Source organism: Mandrillus leucophaeus, unplaced genomic scaffold (genome assembly GCF_000951045.1).
Source record: "Mandrillus leucophaeus isolate KB7577 unplaced genomic scaffold, Mleu.le_1.0 Scaffold1211, whole genome shotgun sequence".
Classification (NCBI taxonomy): Eukaryota; Metazoa; Chordata; class Mammalia; order Primates; family Cercopithecidae; genus Mandrillus; species Mandrillus leucophaeus.
This window is the reverse complement of record NW_012100444.1, coordinates 207,918-225,621: the sequence shown is the minus strand read 5'-3', so window position 1 is coordinate 225,621 and position 17,704 is coordinate 207,918. Positions and strand designations below refer to the sequence as shown.

Sequence of the window (17,704 nt, the reverse complement as noted above, 5' to 3'; positions counted from 1 at the left end):
AGAAAGGAAAAGAAAGGAAAAGAAAGGAAAAGAAAGGAAAAGAAAGGAAAAGAAAGGAAAAGAAAGGAAAAGAAAGGAAAAGAAAGGAAAAGAAAAGAAAGAAAAGAAAGAAAAGAAAGAAAAGAGAAAAAAAAAATAAAGGGCATTCAGATTATTGAAGAGGAAGTCAAACTGTCGCTTTTTACTGATGATGTGATCATATACCTAGAAAACAAAGACTCCTTGAAAAAACTCCAGATCTGATTAATGAATTCAGTAATTCATACAAAATCAATGTACACAAATCAGTAGCACTACCATATACCAACAATGACCAAGCTGAGAATCAAATCAAGAACTCAACCCCTTTTACAGTAGCTGCAAAAAATAATAAAATACTTAGCAGTATACCTATCCAAGGAAGTGAAAGACCTCTACAAGGAAAACTGCAAAACACTGAGGAAAGAAATCATAGACAACACAAGCAAATGGAAACACATTTCATGCTCATGGATGAGTAGAATTAACATTATGAAGATGACCATATGTCCAAAAGCAGTCTACAAATGCAGTGCAATTCCCATCAAAATACAATCATCATTCTTTACATAGCTAGGAAAAAAAATCCTAAAATTCATATGGGACCAAAAAAGAGCCTGCATAGTCAAAGCAAGACTAAGCAAAAAGAACAAATCTGATGGCATCACATTACTTGATTTCAAACTATTCTGTAAGGATATAGTTACCAAAACAGTATGGTATGGTATAAAAATAGGGAAATAGACCAATGGAACAGAATATATAACCCAGAATAAAGCCAAATACTTACAGCCAGCTGATCTTCAACAAAGCATACAAAAACATAAATTGGAGAATGGACACCCTATTTCATAAATGGTGCTGGGAAGACTGGCAAATCCCATGTAGAAGAATGAAACTGGATCCCTGTCTCTCACCTTATATAAAAGTCAACTCTAAGATGACCTGAAACTGTAAAGATTCTGAAAGATAACATCAGGGAAAACTCTTCTAGACATTAGCCTAGACAAAGAGTTCATGACCAAGAACCCAAGAACAAGTGCAACAAAACAAAGATAAATAGATAGGACTTAACTAAAAAGCTTCTGCCCAGCAAAATAAGCAATCACCAGAGTAAACAGGCAACCCACAGTATGGGAGAAATATTCACAAACTATGCATTTGACAAAGGACTAATATCCAGAATCTACAAGGAACTCAAACAAGACAGCAAGAAAAAAATTGAATAATCCCATTGAAAAGTGGGCAAAGGACATGAATAGAAAATTCTCAAAAGAAGATATACAAATGGCCAACAAACACATGAAAAATGCTCAACATCACTAATTATCAGGGAAATGCAAATCAAAACCACAATGTGATGCCACCTTCTGCAAGAATGGTCGTAATTTAAAAATAAAAAAAAGTAGATGTTGGCCTGGATATGGTAAAAAAGGAACACTTTTACACTGCTGGTGGGAAATTAAACTAGTACAACCACCACGGAAAACAGTATGGAAATTCCTTAAAGAACTAAAAGTACAAGTACAATTTGATCCAGCAATCCCACCACTGAGTATCTATCCAGAAGAAAATAATTCATTATATGAAAAAGACACTTACACACACATGTTTATAGCAGCACAATTTGCAATTGCAAAAATATGGAACCAGCCTAAATGTCCATCAACCAAAAAGTGGATAAAATGTGGTGTGTATATATATGGTGTGTGTGTATATATATTATGTTATATATATTATGTATATATATATCATGGAATACTATTCAGTCATAAAATAGAGTGAAATAGTGGCATTCACAGCAACCTGAATGGAGTTGGAGACCATTATTCTAAGTGAAGTTACTCAGGAATGGAAAGTCAAACATTGTGTGTTCTCAGTTATAACTAGGAGCTAAGCTATGAAGATGCAAAGGCATAAGAAAAATATAATGGGCTATGGGGACTTTGGGGGAAGGGTGAGAGGGGGTCGAGGGATAAAAGACTGCACAATGGGTGCATTGAACACTGCTCAAGTGATGGCTGCACCAACATCTCAGAAATTATACCTAAAGAACTTAGTCATGTAATGAAACACCACCTGTCTCCCCAAAACTATTGAAATAATAATAATAGTAAATGTTACAATCTTTCTGTTACTCCTCATTATGAACACTGAGATTTCTATTTAAATTTTTTCGATAGCCTCACCAATTGACTAATTTTAAAGTGTAGAACTAGACTTTTGGAGGTTTTAAGAAATTAATCTCAGTGTGTTCATATGCAAACGATTAGTTGGGAGAACACAAGCTTTTCATAGTTGATGATGATTCCATGTGGATGGACATGTAAATTAGGCACACAGTATAAAAAGATGGAAGGAATGCATTTGTTGTCAAACTTCCTGTACTTTCTCCTTTGGGAAGCATTTGTTGCTTCTCAAACTATCAATGACATAGTAACCTTTTTTGCAGACATTATTTTAAAGCTTTGTTAAGGTATAATTAACGTATAACAAAAATTACAGGTATTCATGGTGTATTTGTGATGTTTTCATATATGTGTGTATTGTGAAATGATTAAATCAAGATAATTAAAATATTCATCACCCCACTTACTTTTTTTGTGATGAGAATATTTAAAATCTTCTCTCTTAGCAATTATTGTGATACATTGTTATTAATAATAGTCACCAGGTTGTACAATAGATCTCCAGCACTTACTCATACTGGCTGACTGAAACTGTACCCTTGACTAGCATCTCCCAAGACCTCAACCCCTTTCTCCTACCCTTGGCAATCACCGTTCTCGTCCCTGACTTTATGAGTTCAACATTTTTAGATTTCACTTATTAGAGAAGCTTTCAGTTCACAGCAAAATTGAGTGGAAAGTACACCAGAATGGTATATTTGTTAATAGTCATTGAACCTACGTTAACACATTGTCACCCAAAGTCCATAGTTTTTAGGGTTCACTCTTAGTGTTAAACAGTATGTGTTTTTACAGATGACATGTATCCAATATAGTATCATACAGAATAGGTTCACTGACCTAACAATTCTGTGTATTCTACCTTTTCATCTGTCCCTCCCTGCTGACCCCTGATCTTTTTACTGTCTTCATGGTTTTGCCTTTCCAGATTGTCATATAGTTGGAATCATACAGTCAGTAGTATTTTTTAGATTGCCTTCTTTCACTTAGAAATATGCATTTAAAGTTCCACCATGTGTTTTAATGGTTTGATAGCGCCCTTTTTTTTTTTTTTTTTTTTTAGCACCAAATAATCCATTGTCTGACTTTACCATCGTTTCTTTATTATTCATCTGCTAAAGGACATCTTGGTTGTTTCCAACGAATAGAACTGCTATAAGCATCCATGGGCAGATTTTTAGTAGATAATGTTTTCAACTCCTTTACATAGTAACTTTTATTGTCCATCTTGTAAGCCTGAGGCTTGAGGACTAGGTTTGACCTTCATTTCAAACATTAGCTTATATTACGCCAGAGATGATTTCAGATAATTCAAAATGCTGTACTTATTTGCCAACTTTGTCAGTTAAGTGATTAATTTCATGATTTCAGAAGAAGAAGGGTGTACTAAAACTCTGCTATGAGAAACTTGTTTATATTTCCTTTTTATGCATGTGAATATTCCTATGGCATTACAGCATGAATATTGCACTAAAATTTTGATGTAAGACGTGTTCTATATAAAGTGGAATTTATCTTGGAGACAGAAAAAGGAGAAAGGGTCAATTTTGGATTCAAGCTTACTGTGTTCAACTGTCCTAAATCATAGCTCACTGCTTGAGGCACAGGGTCTTACTGGAGAGTCCGCAGGAGAGGGTTAGGGTACCACAAAAGTTTTTTTTCCTTTTAAAACATTTCTATAATTTTTATCTTAAAGACTATATTTTCATCATTTATCAAGCCACTTGGTTGTTATAGTTAGACACCTTGATACTATGAATCAGGAAGGAAATAATTTTATTGAAAGAGATTATTTTTCTATTAAATATACAGTGAAACTAAAAGTAGCAAGGGGATACAGGCAGAAACATTAATTTCATCATGGAAAGGGTGACTTTATTGCCTGCCTATTTGAACAGTACACTTTATATACCCTTTGGAAAAGAAAAAATATTAGTTCTTGGCAAGCCTCGTGTCTTCATTTATCTCTTCTGTTTTATATCTCAAATGTCTACTTGATGTAATCAAGTGGAGTAGTATGACTTAAACTTTTGTGAAGAATGAATTATTTAAACTACCAGTATTAAATTTTCAGTTCACACAATGCAAGGGAACTAAAGATACCATTCTCTCAGTCTTTTTTCTTCTGATTTGAATAGGTGAAAGAGAATATATGATTCTTGATTTTAATGCTGCCTGGACAAACATTTGGGAGATAAATCAAATGTTGAAATATATTACCTTCAAGGCATTGGTGGGCTATCATGGAACAGTTGAAAGTGTAGGAGCATAAGAGACCAAATGATTTGGTTTGAACTGTGCATAACTCAGTTTCTTCATCTGGAAAATGGGGCTTCTCTTACCTACCCAATTCATTTAGTGGTGTTTTTTGAGAATTAAATAGGACAAGTCATATGAAAGTAAACGTTGTGTACCTAGAGCACTGAAGGCACTTACAACACGAGTACCCTCCTCCCCACTCCCACCATAACTTTCAGGAAACAGTAAGTCAGTACCCCCTGTATGTAAAGCACCATATTTGGCACTGTGGCAGTGTAATGCTAAATAAGATCCTGGTTCTCCAGATGCAGATTATTACAACATTATAAATAGAATTAGTTATGAATGCGCTTCATGACACCATAACTAGGACATACTGCAGCATATATGTACAATATTTGAAAATGATTTTCATGTTTGTATGTCTTAGTAACTACACCCAGGGTAACTACTGGATTTGATGGGAGTTGAGAGACATGGAGATGATTTAGGAGGGAAGCTAGTCAGGCAGTCAAACATCACACTTTATAAAACTCCAAATTGTAGCTTCACTGTCCCCCCATGAATGTGATGTCTAATATGATAGCCACTAGCCACATGTGGGTATTTAAATTTAGGTTGATAAATGAAATAAATGCTTAAAAGTTCAAATATTCAATAGCCACATGTGGCTAATGACTACCATATTGGTTAGCACAGATATAGGACATTTTTATCAATGTAGAAAGTTATATTAGAAAACTATTCAGAAGCTAAGGTTCAAATTTAGGGTAAAGATAAGAAGAAGTAAATTATTTGGCAGTCTATTTCTGAATTCTTATACCCATAATGGAAATCATGCAATGTTGGCAAGAAAATATGAGAGAAGGAAATCACAGATATTCAGTATGTTTTTACTTGCATTGATGACCTTTTCTGAATACTTACTAATACACTTTAATTAATTTGCACCCCAATGCACATAGTCAGTGGGGTGTACATCTTGTTTTATGAACATCGTATAGCAGAGGAGACTGAAATATAGATTTTAAGTACATTTACCAATCACAGCATGAAGGGAAATATAGCTGAATTTGAATTCAGGTAATTGGACTCCAGAGCCCTACCTGGCAACTAATCTGAAAAGCAGTGGATTGAATTAGTAATAACAACCTTTAGAAGAAAATTTAATTTTTTTCTATTTATTGTCACCCATCTTGGTTGTTTCCTGACGGGAATGGGAAGGGCCCTTTTGGAATGCATAACTGTTCTCTTATAGGTCAATCAACCAATCTATCAGTATTTTAGAAGCTATAAGTATGTATGTTGGATTAATCTTGTTGAGAGATAAAATCAGTAGAGTCTTGATGTTAGAAATTTTACTGTTCATCCTGTTGACTGCTTGCACACAATCCCAATAGCTTATTGGTAGTAACTTCTCATTTTGCTAACACAAAATATTGAATCCTACACTTTGGACACTATTGTACAATATAGCATGACTCTTGCTAGTGAGTGAGTGAGACTAAATTTCTGTCCAACTTAGGTTCAGCTTGACTGTTTTCTATTCATTATTCATATTCAGTAACTTTCAGAAAAGGTTTGAAGGTATTAAATTTTTCAGTTACACTTTTCTGAATTTCTGGAAGGCATTTTATGCATGGTTATCCCATTAACTTAGTGAATTTTGAAGGCCTGGGAACATGTCCCTTGGGGATGTAAAACTTCTAATACAGCGTATTTGGTCCTGTTCTCAAGTCGATTATGATCTAGTTTGAGGAGGCAGTCTAGCATTCATTCATTCATTCATCAATTCGTTTTTGAGAACATAATATTGTCTAAAAAAACTTTCCTGAGTAAACGAAGATAATATATAATTTAAATGTTGTAGTTATTTGAAGAATTGAGTGGTTAATACTGCTCAATATGCTCAATAAAACTAATATGGAAAACATATCAGGTGAACTATTGAAGGTTCTCTTTTAAATTCCCGATGAGCAGAGATCCTTATTTCTAGTTATATGTGATGGACTTGATAGGACTAATGAGTGTGACTTTAAAAAATCCTCAAACAAAATGTTTTATATGGATGAAAATTGGAAGCTTCTATTCACACTGTTTACTACTTTCCAGTCTTCAGCTGGCATGGGAACACTCAATTTAACAGCTCTTCCTCAGAAGCAGACACCCCATAAATTACCTAAATGCCAAGTAGTTAGATCAGGGTTACTGCTAAATTCTTCTTCACTGGGAATTCCCAAGTTTTTCAGTATCAATAGCCAGCATCATTTTATTTGTCTTAAAATGACTTTCCCATCTTCCAGTACGATTGCATTGAATTTTAAGTAAATAGTGAGATTCTGGCATATGATAGGTACATGACTTTGTAAAGGGAAAATAAATGCTATTTTCATTTACACGCTTAGTGGTTGTCCTTGTAAATTCTTCAAGAGTGGGCTGAATGATATTTGAGGGCTTGTCACTTGTGCCTGTTCTTTCAAAATGTACCCCTTGGTGGATTAAGTGTCAAATCAATCTCTTGCTTCTTCAGTGCAAAATGGATATTTTGTTCCTTTTTGCCACATAGATCATGTACCTCATGTCATTTAGCAAGTCTGTAGCTATGTGACTTATTTTATACTTCCTAGATTACAATTTTTACCTGCAAACTCATATTGGTTTGAAGTGGTTTCACATGTAGTTTTTCCTGCCCACCAGGGATACAGGTGGTAGATCTTAAAGTGACTCATTGTTTGGATTTAATTATGTTCTTTTCCTAAACATAGTTTTTGCCTTATTCGTGTCTTTAAAAAGCTTTACCATCATCTCTTGGAGATTTTATTCAGCAGATTTTAAAAAAATATGTTTTGGCTGACATAACTTGCCTACTACTTTGATTTTTTTTAATTTGGTAGTATTGATAAAACATAAAAGACACTAAAAATCCTATTACTTGTTTTGGAATTATAGAAAATAAGTAAATGTTCCTTGATACATCAATCAATTCCTTTCCTCAAAGGCAGTTACTATCAATTAGGCAGGTCCTTCTTGAATTATTTCTAAATCTACATTCTATAACTATGTAAATATTTATATATGTATCACAATATATTTACATGCAATTTAACTTTATATATGGCCAATTATATTGCATGTATATACACACACACTAATGTGTACACATGTATATACATCATAAAATGATACATTATGGAACAAATATCTGTTTGCAAATTTGTTTCTGCTTAAGAGTATATTCTGAACATATTTCTGGTTCAATACATGTACATATGTTGTACTTTTATGATTATATAGAGTTTCATTGTATTTATATATTATATGCCATTCCACTAGCTCTCTTGATGTGTTTTTGTTTTTTTCCTATTCAATCAGTGTTGCAACAAATATACTTGTACATATATTTTAATCATGAATGCTATTTTATGTGTAGAATATATTCTTAGAAGTGAATTGCTAGACTTAAGGAATTTATATTTTAATTTCAATACATGCTAATTAATGCTTATGAATACGTTACAAGGGAGACATTATACTACACTATTTCTGATTGTTTTTATAACTCATCTAGGAAAGCATTCTTTTGAAAGCCATTACTTGATATCTGGGCAAAATCATTTAAGGAAATATTGTTATATAGGTAACCCTATATATGGTTTATATAGCTATAGTGCTTGAAGTATATATCTGTGTATTTATGCAGAAACTTTGATTGCATCTATCCTAAATCAAATTCAAGTTGCAACAAAGAGATGGATCTTTGAGATTAGACAGACATGCATCTTGAGTGATGTAGTAACTGAATGTTTTAAGTTGTTATATATAATCAAAAAATCCCTGGAACTCTAGTAAGAACTCTGGTAAGAGTTGCATGTTGGCAGGACTTCACCAATCCACCTTAGCCACTATTTTATTTTTTTATAACCATTCTTGTAAATGAGTTCAACAATCAACAATATTTTGGTTGTATTTAAGGGTTCACTGTGAATATAAGAAAGATTTTATAAATTTAAATCACAGAGTGCTTCTTCTTTGATTTTTTTGCTTGTTGAGGCAAAGTCCTATGTAGCCCAGCTCACCCAAAGGCATGACTCATTCTTTCACATCATAAAGAATTACATTCTTTAGTTTCATGGAATGTCATGGAAATAAGTTATGTTCTATTAAAGAAAAAAGATAACACTTGGTATGGTTCCAAGGGAGACTTCCTGCTTAAAATTTTACAAGATGGTTAACAGAAAACTCTATCCAGTTTCACCCCCACCCTTATCTTAAGCACTTTCTTATCCCAGAATAGAAATGATGCAGAAAGTAAACAATGTATTTCAAGGTCGGATAGCAGAGTTCAGACCAGAATTATGTTTGTATTATATGCTATTGCTATATCCTGTGGTTTAAAAGAAAATAGTCTGGAAAAAAGTCTGTAGAATGTTAGATTTTTGATAGAACATCTCACTCTGTCACCTAAGTTGGAGTGCGGTGGCATGATCAAGGTTCACTGCAGCCTCAACTTCCTGGGCTCAGGCAATTCTCCTGCCTCAGCTCCCTGAGCAGCTAGGACTACAGGTGCACACAATATCTGGCTAACTTTTATTTGTAGAGATAGGATATACTATGTTGCCCAGGTTAGTTGCAAACTCCTGGACTCCAATCTTCCTCCCTCGGCCTCCCAAAGTGCTGGGATTACAGGCATGAGCCACCACACACAGCAAATGTTATCATTACATTATTTTTAGCATTTCCCTTTCTTGGTATTGATGATTGAGACTTGTGATGTTAAATAATTCCGCTGCTCTCTTTTGACTTTATAATTCTTGTGTAATTTTTACAGTATGTGTTTATACCTGTAAGAATGCAGGTGTATATATGTTATATGTATATCATATTCATATAATATATTTGTGTTTCTCCCATTCCTCTTTCACCAATGAGAAATACATTCATAAGTACTTTGTGAAAAATACTGATAGAATGCTTAGATGAAAGGGAAGGCCATAAAAATTATAGAAGAGAAAGAGAAGCGGCAGCCCGAGTCAAGAAAAGTACTTAACTATCTTTCCTCCTAGGTACGAAAAAGAAAAGGATATGTGCTTGCAGGAACACATTTTCAGTCCCTTACTGCCAGGTTAATTGCACAGCATTATATTTCCTTTCTAGGGTTCTTCACAAGCCTATTTATTGGCATGAGGTCATTCCAAAGCATTTTGTTGAAAACATGTTTTTAAAACATCATTGTGCTAACTTTGACAGATTTCTCCTAGAATGAATTTCTTTATTTTTCAGAATCTACCATTGAAGAAGATCCCATGCAAAGCCAATGCACCCTCGGGCTCCTTTTTTGCCCGAGACAATACAGCAAATTTCTTATCCTGGTGCCGAGATTTAGGGGTGGATGAAACATGTCTATTTGAATCGGAAGGTTTGGGTATGTATTTCCTTCAGAATTTTAGTTGATAAGATACTTGAGTTATCTTTTGTCTTTGTCAGTATAGCCATCAAAAAGTTTTCTGTATGATGTCATTTTGCAGATTATCAGCTTAAAAAGTCTGAGTTTGTTGAAAACTTGCAGGTTTGCTGCTAACTTGATACTTTGAAAATAGAAAAATGAATATGCCCTCTTACTATTGGTTACCTCATGGATACAAGAATAGAAACAGAAGTAGCACAATTCTTTCCAAGCTAAATATAAGGGCCATTAGTGTAAAACTGTGAGTATTTGGAAAACACAGGGCCAAATTTTACCCCCAGACTTTGATCTGGATTAAAGGGTAGCTGTGCATGTTCTAGCCATAGAGAGCACTCTTGTCTGTTCACCTCTACAGCAGTATGGAAACACTATTGCCCATAAGCTCTACCTTTATTGAAACTACAGATTATTAGTTCATTTATTTATTTTTTAGTGAGTTAAAAATCAGGCAAGAAAACAAGAGATTGATATCATCAAAGATGTTGAATTAAAAGACAGATACCTTAGTGCCTACACCTACTGAGATAACTGTCTAGATTTCTGTAGTTGTGTTCTGATTGGATTTTGGCAAAGTCACTTCCAAATCGTAGAATGAGCTTATTTCTTTGGAAGAAAACATATATTGGAGCATTCAGTGTTTCAATACCACTCCATATACTAGGATAAAATGTTGAAACTTTCCTTGTAGGCTCCACCACAGTATAACTCGAATATGTAAAATAATAGAACTAAAGGCTCATTTTTGCAAAATGCAACCAAGTTGAGAAAGGAGACATCTAGAGAAAAAACCTTTGCTTTCTTTTTGCCTGAAGCCTTTAAAAAGTCGACTTAATAGGTCATACAATACAGAATATTAATATCAAAGTAAGCTGAGCATCCTTCAGAGAGAACAAGTATACAAATTACCTTCCAAACAGCCAAAATGCCTATTGCCCCTAGGCCCCATTCCCATGCGTAACCTAGGAAATTTATGGAAACAGCTGAAATCTTACTCATTTTATCTGCTTTAGGAAATCTGTATTTGTTCTCAGAGGAGTTGGTGTGATATGGCAAAGAAATACCATCAAGTTTCTGAAAATTCTCTTTGCAAAGATGGGAACAGCATAAATTTAGCCTGGGGGAATATTCTAGACCTGAATTTAAAAAAAGGAAACAGAATAATCTCACAGTAGTCTGCTGTATACAATAGTGTGCTCATGAAATGCTCAGTAAATAAATCAGCTTTTGATTATTATTACCATTTCCTCATATCAAAGTAAAAAAATTTGGTGGAAGATGTGTGTGTACATAGATAATACCTGTTTTTCAGTCCTGTGGTTAATTTACAGATCAATTTTAACTTTCAGGTTTGTAGGAAACCATGTGAGTGGAGGATTATAGGAAGGGGGTATAGAAGAATTATTTGCACAATTAAATAAAATCACTTACAAGATCTGGTAAATGTTAAGATCTTGTAAAAATATATAGCCATAAAATCAAATCTTAGTAACAAGTAGTACACTCTGCACGTGTGGACAATTAACATCACGATTTAAAATTCTACAGTGCCTCTGAATTGCCAAAGAACAATCACATGGAGAACTATCGTTAATTTGCTAGTCTATTCATTGTACAATTTTTCATTAAAGAAGTATTTTCTCAGTGATTACTACAGGTGAAATTGGTTAATAAAATCTATGAATGTAAATATGGTCTTGTCTTATTTTCTCATTGTCCATGACTTCTTTTGTTATTCGAACTAATAAAATTTTCCTGTGGACACCGAAAAGAATCCATCTAATATTAAATCCTCTCTGCTAGAAATAGCACTATAGGTGAAGGTTCTCATGGGTATTTACTTTGATGGCTTTTAAAAACCCCATTCAAATAATGATACATTTTACCCTAAAATTATAAAGTTTAAAGCAACTTATATAATGACCCTGGTACATAAATGCATATTCTGTAGCAAACAAAATTATGTCAGGAAGAACTTTTAGATGCCCTACTTCTTCAGTCTGTTTGAAAAAATATATTCTGACATTATAAAAAGTCCGTAATTTATATTATATATATATAATTGTACAAAAATTTTTGTACAATTTTTAAAGGTTATAAAAATTTAAAAATCATTTCTAAACTTATCAGTACCAAGTTAAATTAATTAGTTAGGTTTTCCAGTTGCTGCTCAATGAAAAGATACATTTTCAATTTCTTCTGCTCAGAATAGAACCCAAAGTGATATATAATAGGCTCTAAGGATGTAATAGAAGGGGGTCAATATTATGGCATTGACTTTAGGATTAGTCAGAGAAAGGAAACAGCTGTGCTCATAGATGTTCATGATAATCAGGAGGAAGCACAATAAGAAATTCCATTTCCACAAGTGGAACCCTTTCTCCTTGTTTTCATCATCATTATTATTATTATTATTATTATTATTATTCATTGTGGGTGAGGAAGAGATTGAGCCGCTGCTGATGCCTTTGGACTCTACTTGCAGAATTGACTTTCTTGCAACAATAACACTGTGTCCTCTGCTTGATGTCTTTTCACACTTCACTTTTGAAAGGAAATTTAGGGCAAGGCTGTTTTTTTTTTTTTTTTTTTTTTTCCTCAAGATTTTATTTCAGTGGCACAGAAGATGAAGCACATCCTTTGTGTCCTAGTGTTTTGAACAGCAAATAAAATGAAAAGATGCTCTGATGAATGGGAAAAAAAATGTGTTTGAATGATAAAGTAGATCACTGGAGAGTGCGTATGAAGAGGCTTCTGTGTTTAGCTGTTCAAAGGTCTTTGCCTGCATAAAGCATCCTTATCTTTGTGGCAACTGATATGCTACCCTCTGTTGCAGTGCTTTTTTGTACAAGTATTTGTCAGAGGATCTTGATTCACAACTCACTGTTCTCTTTTCACAACAGCTAATGACAAGAAACCTCAGTGGGTGAGGGAAGGTGTGCAGGGGATGAACTGGGGAGAATGGAGAGCAACTAATTCCATATGTTTATGTCATGCTTCTTGTCTTTTTTATGCTTGGTAGGTAACTTCCTATGCCACATACAGGGTTTAACCTGCAATTTATACTCTGTGGCATTCTTTAGAGATAATTTTTCCTCTGTAGAATGTCCGTTCTTAGATCATATGTTCGCTACATCCTGAACTGTTTCAGAAATAAACCTATAGAAAAGTGGACATGAAGAACCTATTAGCAAAAGACTTATAAAAATCCAATTAAGATATTAAAATGTTGGACACTTTAGTAATAAGGTAGATGTGAATAAAAGCTATGAAAAAATAGCTAAATTAAGAAAATTATATAGTTAGTATTGGTAAGTATATATTATATCAGAATCTTCCATACATTGCTGAAGAAAATTGGAAATTGGCATGCTTTCTTTGGAAGGCAATTTGATATTATATATCAAAGACCTCAGAAATATTTATACACTTTGATTAAGTTCTTCTGCTTCCAAAAATGTATTAAAAGGCAATTAGTAGAGATAGGAACCAGAATGTCTACTGAAACATTAACAAAAAATAGCTGGAACCCATGATATTTGGTAGCAGCTTAAACAAATTGTAGTCATCCATAGATACCATCCAAAGATAATATTCTTGAAACTATTTAAGGATATGGGAAATATGATATATGATTAACATGAGGTCACCCGTTTGTGTCTATATGTAACAATAAAATTTAATATTCAGACTTTGAAAGAAAAATAAATAGTAATTAGGTTGTAAATTATATCATTTTCTTTAATTATCTATTAACAAACAAACTTAAGATAGTGAACAATTATGGCATGTAATCTGAAACATGAACAATTGATTTATATTATGCAATTGGACCAATTAGCCTAGAGATTTATTGACATAAAATTTTATACATCAGTATATTAAAAGGATTTTTCACATTGTTGAAGTTAAACTGATATTTTAAGTGATTACAGAATTCTATGTTGTATCATAACAAAGGTTTTTGCGTTGTCTGCGGAGCATGTTGTAACCAGAAGGGTCTACGTATAACCCTCACTCTGACCCCTGCTGTTCAAACCATGTTGACATACAAGTGACAAGAGAAACATTTCTTTTCATTACTCTGATATATTAAGATGAACAACAGTTTCATTCGATTCCTTTAAAATATTTAGGATTGTGCTTTAAGGTAAAAAGATGAGCATAAATATTTTGAATTCAGAAGTATGTAGTTGATCAGTCTATAAACAAAATAGACCCCAATAATTATTTCATAAGGAATTAATTTTTAGTGTAGAGTTAAAAAATATATATCTATAGAAGGCTCTAGGTGTGAAAGCATTTATATTTTCAATTTCACCAAAATGTAAAAGTTATTGGACTGTATTAATGAATAATCTTGCTAACAGTAAATTTAGTAATTTTTCAAATGTTCATTTAAATAAAAAATTTAAGTACGTTTTCTAAAATGATGTTGAGTGTTTTTATGGGGCTCATTTTTACAATTTAAATTAAGATCAGAAATCTATACTTTATTTTCAAGCTTAAAAAGAGTTTTCAATTATGAATCATAAAATTGATGGTTTTATGTCATTTTTTACTAAGATATTTTGAGTAACCATTTTCTTAAATTACTGCTAGTCTTTCTGTACAGTTTATTATTTGTAATTTACATTGGCCTATCAATTTAGAAATTGTCAAGTTAACTTTTTTTGCTAGAAATTTGTTTATTTTGTTTTATTTATATATATTCTGGTGAGCTGGGAGCTGGAGAAAAACGGAATGGGGAAGTACTTTAAAAATACACACTTTTTTTGCTTGCTATAATTGTGTCAATATCATTATGTTATTGGATAATTATAGGACTTGGAATCCAGTGACTATGCTTCATCTATTTCTCTGAGAAAGAATCTACTCAACAAGAAAAGGGTTTGCTATCTGCGGTGTAGCATGCAAATGTGTGTGATTTGTTTGAGTATAACTTTAAAAACTTTTTATTTTCTGTGTTTGTGTTTGCTGTGTGGTACTGTCTTCTTCTGATGCATCATTCTGATGAGGAATTTTATGAATATTTTGTTTTGTTGAACATTGGCCAGCATTTTGCTTCAGAGCCAAACATTGTCTACCTGAAGTGAAAAGGTTTGTGTGTGGATTTTTACATACTAGCATTTTCCATTTCATTTCTTAAAGTCACATGTTGCATCAGAAAAAGAATCTATGCCTGCCTTTAAGTGTTTGATAAATCACTCCTTATTCTTGTTTTTGTCTATACTGAAGACTATGAGAGTATTTTTGTGGAAAAAAAGCTATATTACTTTTGTTAGTATTAATTTACAAAAATAATTTCAGGCTACTCATTCAGCCCTGGATTATTTATATATATATATTTCCCAGGATCATTTTCTTTCAGACTTTTTGCTTTTTAACACATTTTGGTTTTATGAAATTTAGCATTTGAATTCACTTTTACTCTGGAACTGAGAAAACCCTTTTCAAATCTGGCCCTCTCCCCTATGCCAGGGAAGATGCAGGAGGGAGCAATTAAATCCCTTGCCCAATGTTACACAACTTTTAAATGGCCCAGCTACAGTTTGAATTCAACTCCAGTCACCTTCAAAAATCATGCCCCATCTGTTACAGAAACGTATACTTTGTCTGCATTCATTTTAGATGTTGTTAGAATTATTTCAAGCAAAAGGAAGAAATATACACCAACTTAGAAAAGACTCACCTCTCATTACTGTTCTGAGTGATGGTGGCTTAATCCATTATTTTAACCTGGGCACTGGGTGCTAGAGAAAGAGCATTCTTTCTTCCAGGATATTTCTCAACTCCGGGGCAAAGGCAATGAAATACGTTCTACTCTGTAGGGTTTTCATTACTGATGAGATTATGAATGGAAGCTCCTTGTTCAAATGATTTATATGGATGCCATATTCCATTTTAAATCATTTTTACTGGTGATTCTGGGAAATGTGGATACTCACACATATGATTATTGAGCTTGTGAGATTCTTCTTTGTTTGCTTTTTCCTTCTTGTTAGCCTCAGATCAGTTTTATAGCCCCTAAATTACTATCCCTATTTGACACCTACATTTAACCTCACAGATTTTTGTGTGGGTCTTACTCAGAGTGACATGACACAGAAAGTAGTTTGTGACTGTCTTCACTTTCTTGGGAAGCATGAAAGTTTTTATGTATCTTACAGATTCTGGCAGGAGAGAAATGCCTATAATATTTATTAAGGGCTAATCCAACATTCACATTATTTCCCCTCCATTTATCATTATCATCATCATCATCATCATCATCATCATCATCACCACCACTAACACCATTGTTATCCTTCACATTTGTAGAGCATGTTAAATATATCAAAGCACACTTAAATATTTTCAGCAAAACAGATGTAGGAGTTATAACCACTACTTATTATTATAACATTGATTAATACAGTACTTATCAAACTTTATATACGCATCACCTGGAAAATTTGTTTAAATGTAGTTTCTGATTATTAGAGCTGGATAGGGCCCCAAATCTGCATTTTTAACAAGCTTCTGTGCCATGCCAATACTGTTGGTCTGTGGGTCACACTTTAGTGCAAGAGAGTAACATTTATTGAGTGTTTGCCAGGTACCAAGTGTTCTTAACTGTATGGTTACCTTATAAAGAAGAGCAAGTAGAAAACATGGCACTTGTTGAAGAAATTAGCCTTAAGTAGAACCCAATTCTTCTGACCTCTAGATTACTATTTCTTCTACAATACCACTCTCCTTGGCATATTAGAAGCAATTCTCTACTCTGGGAAAGTAGGCAGTCATTAATTTATGATATTCTTATAAGTGAACAGCATTTATCTAAAAGTATATTTTTCAAGTTTCCTTACTAAATAAAAGGCTAAAAAGCAATTTTCTTCAACATTACCATTAATGTTATAACCTCTAGTTATATAGAAACCAAATGGACAACACAATTTTTCATGCTTTCATTTCTTTGCCCATCTGTTAAAACTTAATATATTTAGCTAAACTATACATTCATGGTCCAATGCATTTTATCCTTGCAGATTCTGTGACATTGATATTCTACCCTCTTGCTTTAGTGGAAGGCCTCATTTTCTATTCCTGGGGCTAGCAGCATTCCATTTGACATTTGATGCCCATGAGATTTTTTTAATAGAATCTAGGTTATGAGATTGAGTCTCTTGCCACATATTTTTAGAATGGAAACCTGTGTTACTTTTCCCAGAGGTGTTTTACTTTATGCTTTTCTTGAAACGGTTTTGATTATTTAAAAAGAAGCCGCCAATGATAAAACCATTTGTGTAATAATCACCATTGACTAGAGAGCTCTTTATTTGTTTTGAAGAGAATTTGTTCGGAGGAAAGCTACAGCAATCCTCTCTTCTACCCCTAACTCAAAGCAAAAGACTTCGTTAATGTTACAATGGTAAAGTGGGGAAAATTTCTCGTACTCTAAATTTTAAAGTAACTAGACGCTCTTTTGAAAAAGATAAATGATGAAATGTGCTTAAAATGACTAGTACATATGACTGGATGTAAGGGCTTTAGTACAAACACAATACAATGAAAGTTCCCTGTCTAATCATCTTGATAAAGGTATACATTCAGTTATTTTATCTTCTAAAATAGATAATACATAATCAACATAAATAATTACTAAAAGTGAACTCTACTAAATTTAATCACAAAGGAAAATTAAAGGCAAGATATTTGGTGTTTCAGAAACTGATATATGTCCTAATGCAATTGTTACTTGAACTTTATACTTAGCATCAACTTGTAATCGCTG

The 17,704-nt window shown here is 33.2% G+C and overlaps 1 protein-coding gene across 2 annotated transcripts in view; it reads left to right on the top strand.

Moving 5' to 3' along the window:
- The window catches only part of GAS2 (growth arrest-specific 2), a 145,991-nt gene that overhangs the window by 47,696 nt on the left and 80,591 nt on the right, over positions 1-17,704 (top strand). For both annotated transcript variants that reach the window (XM_011971320.1, XM_011971321.1), the window contains exon 4: positions 9,747-9,888. In XM_011971320.1, the coding sequence (XP_011826710.1) occupies positions 9,747-9,888 (142 nt within the window). The remainder of the gene's footprint in view (positions 1-9,746; positions 9,889-17,704) is intronic.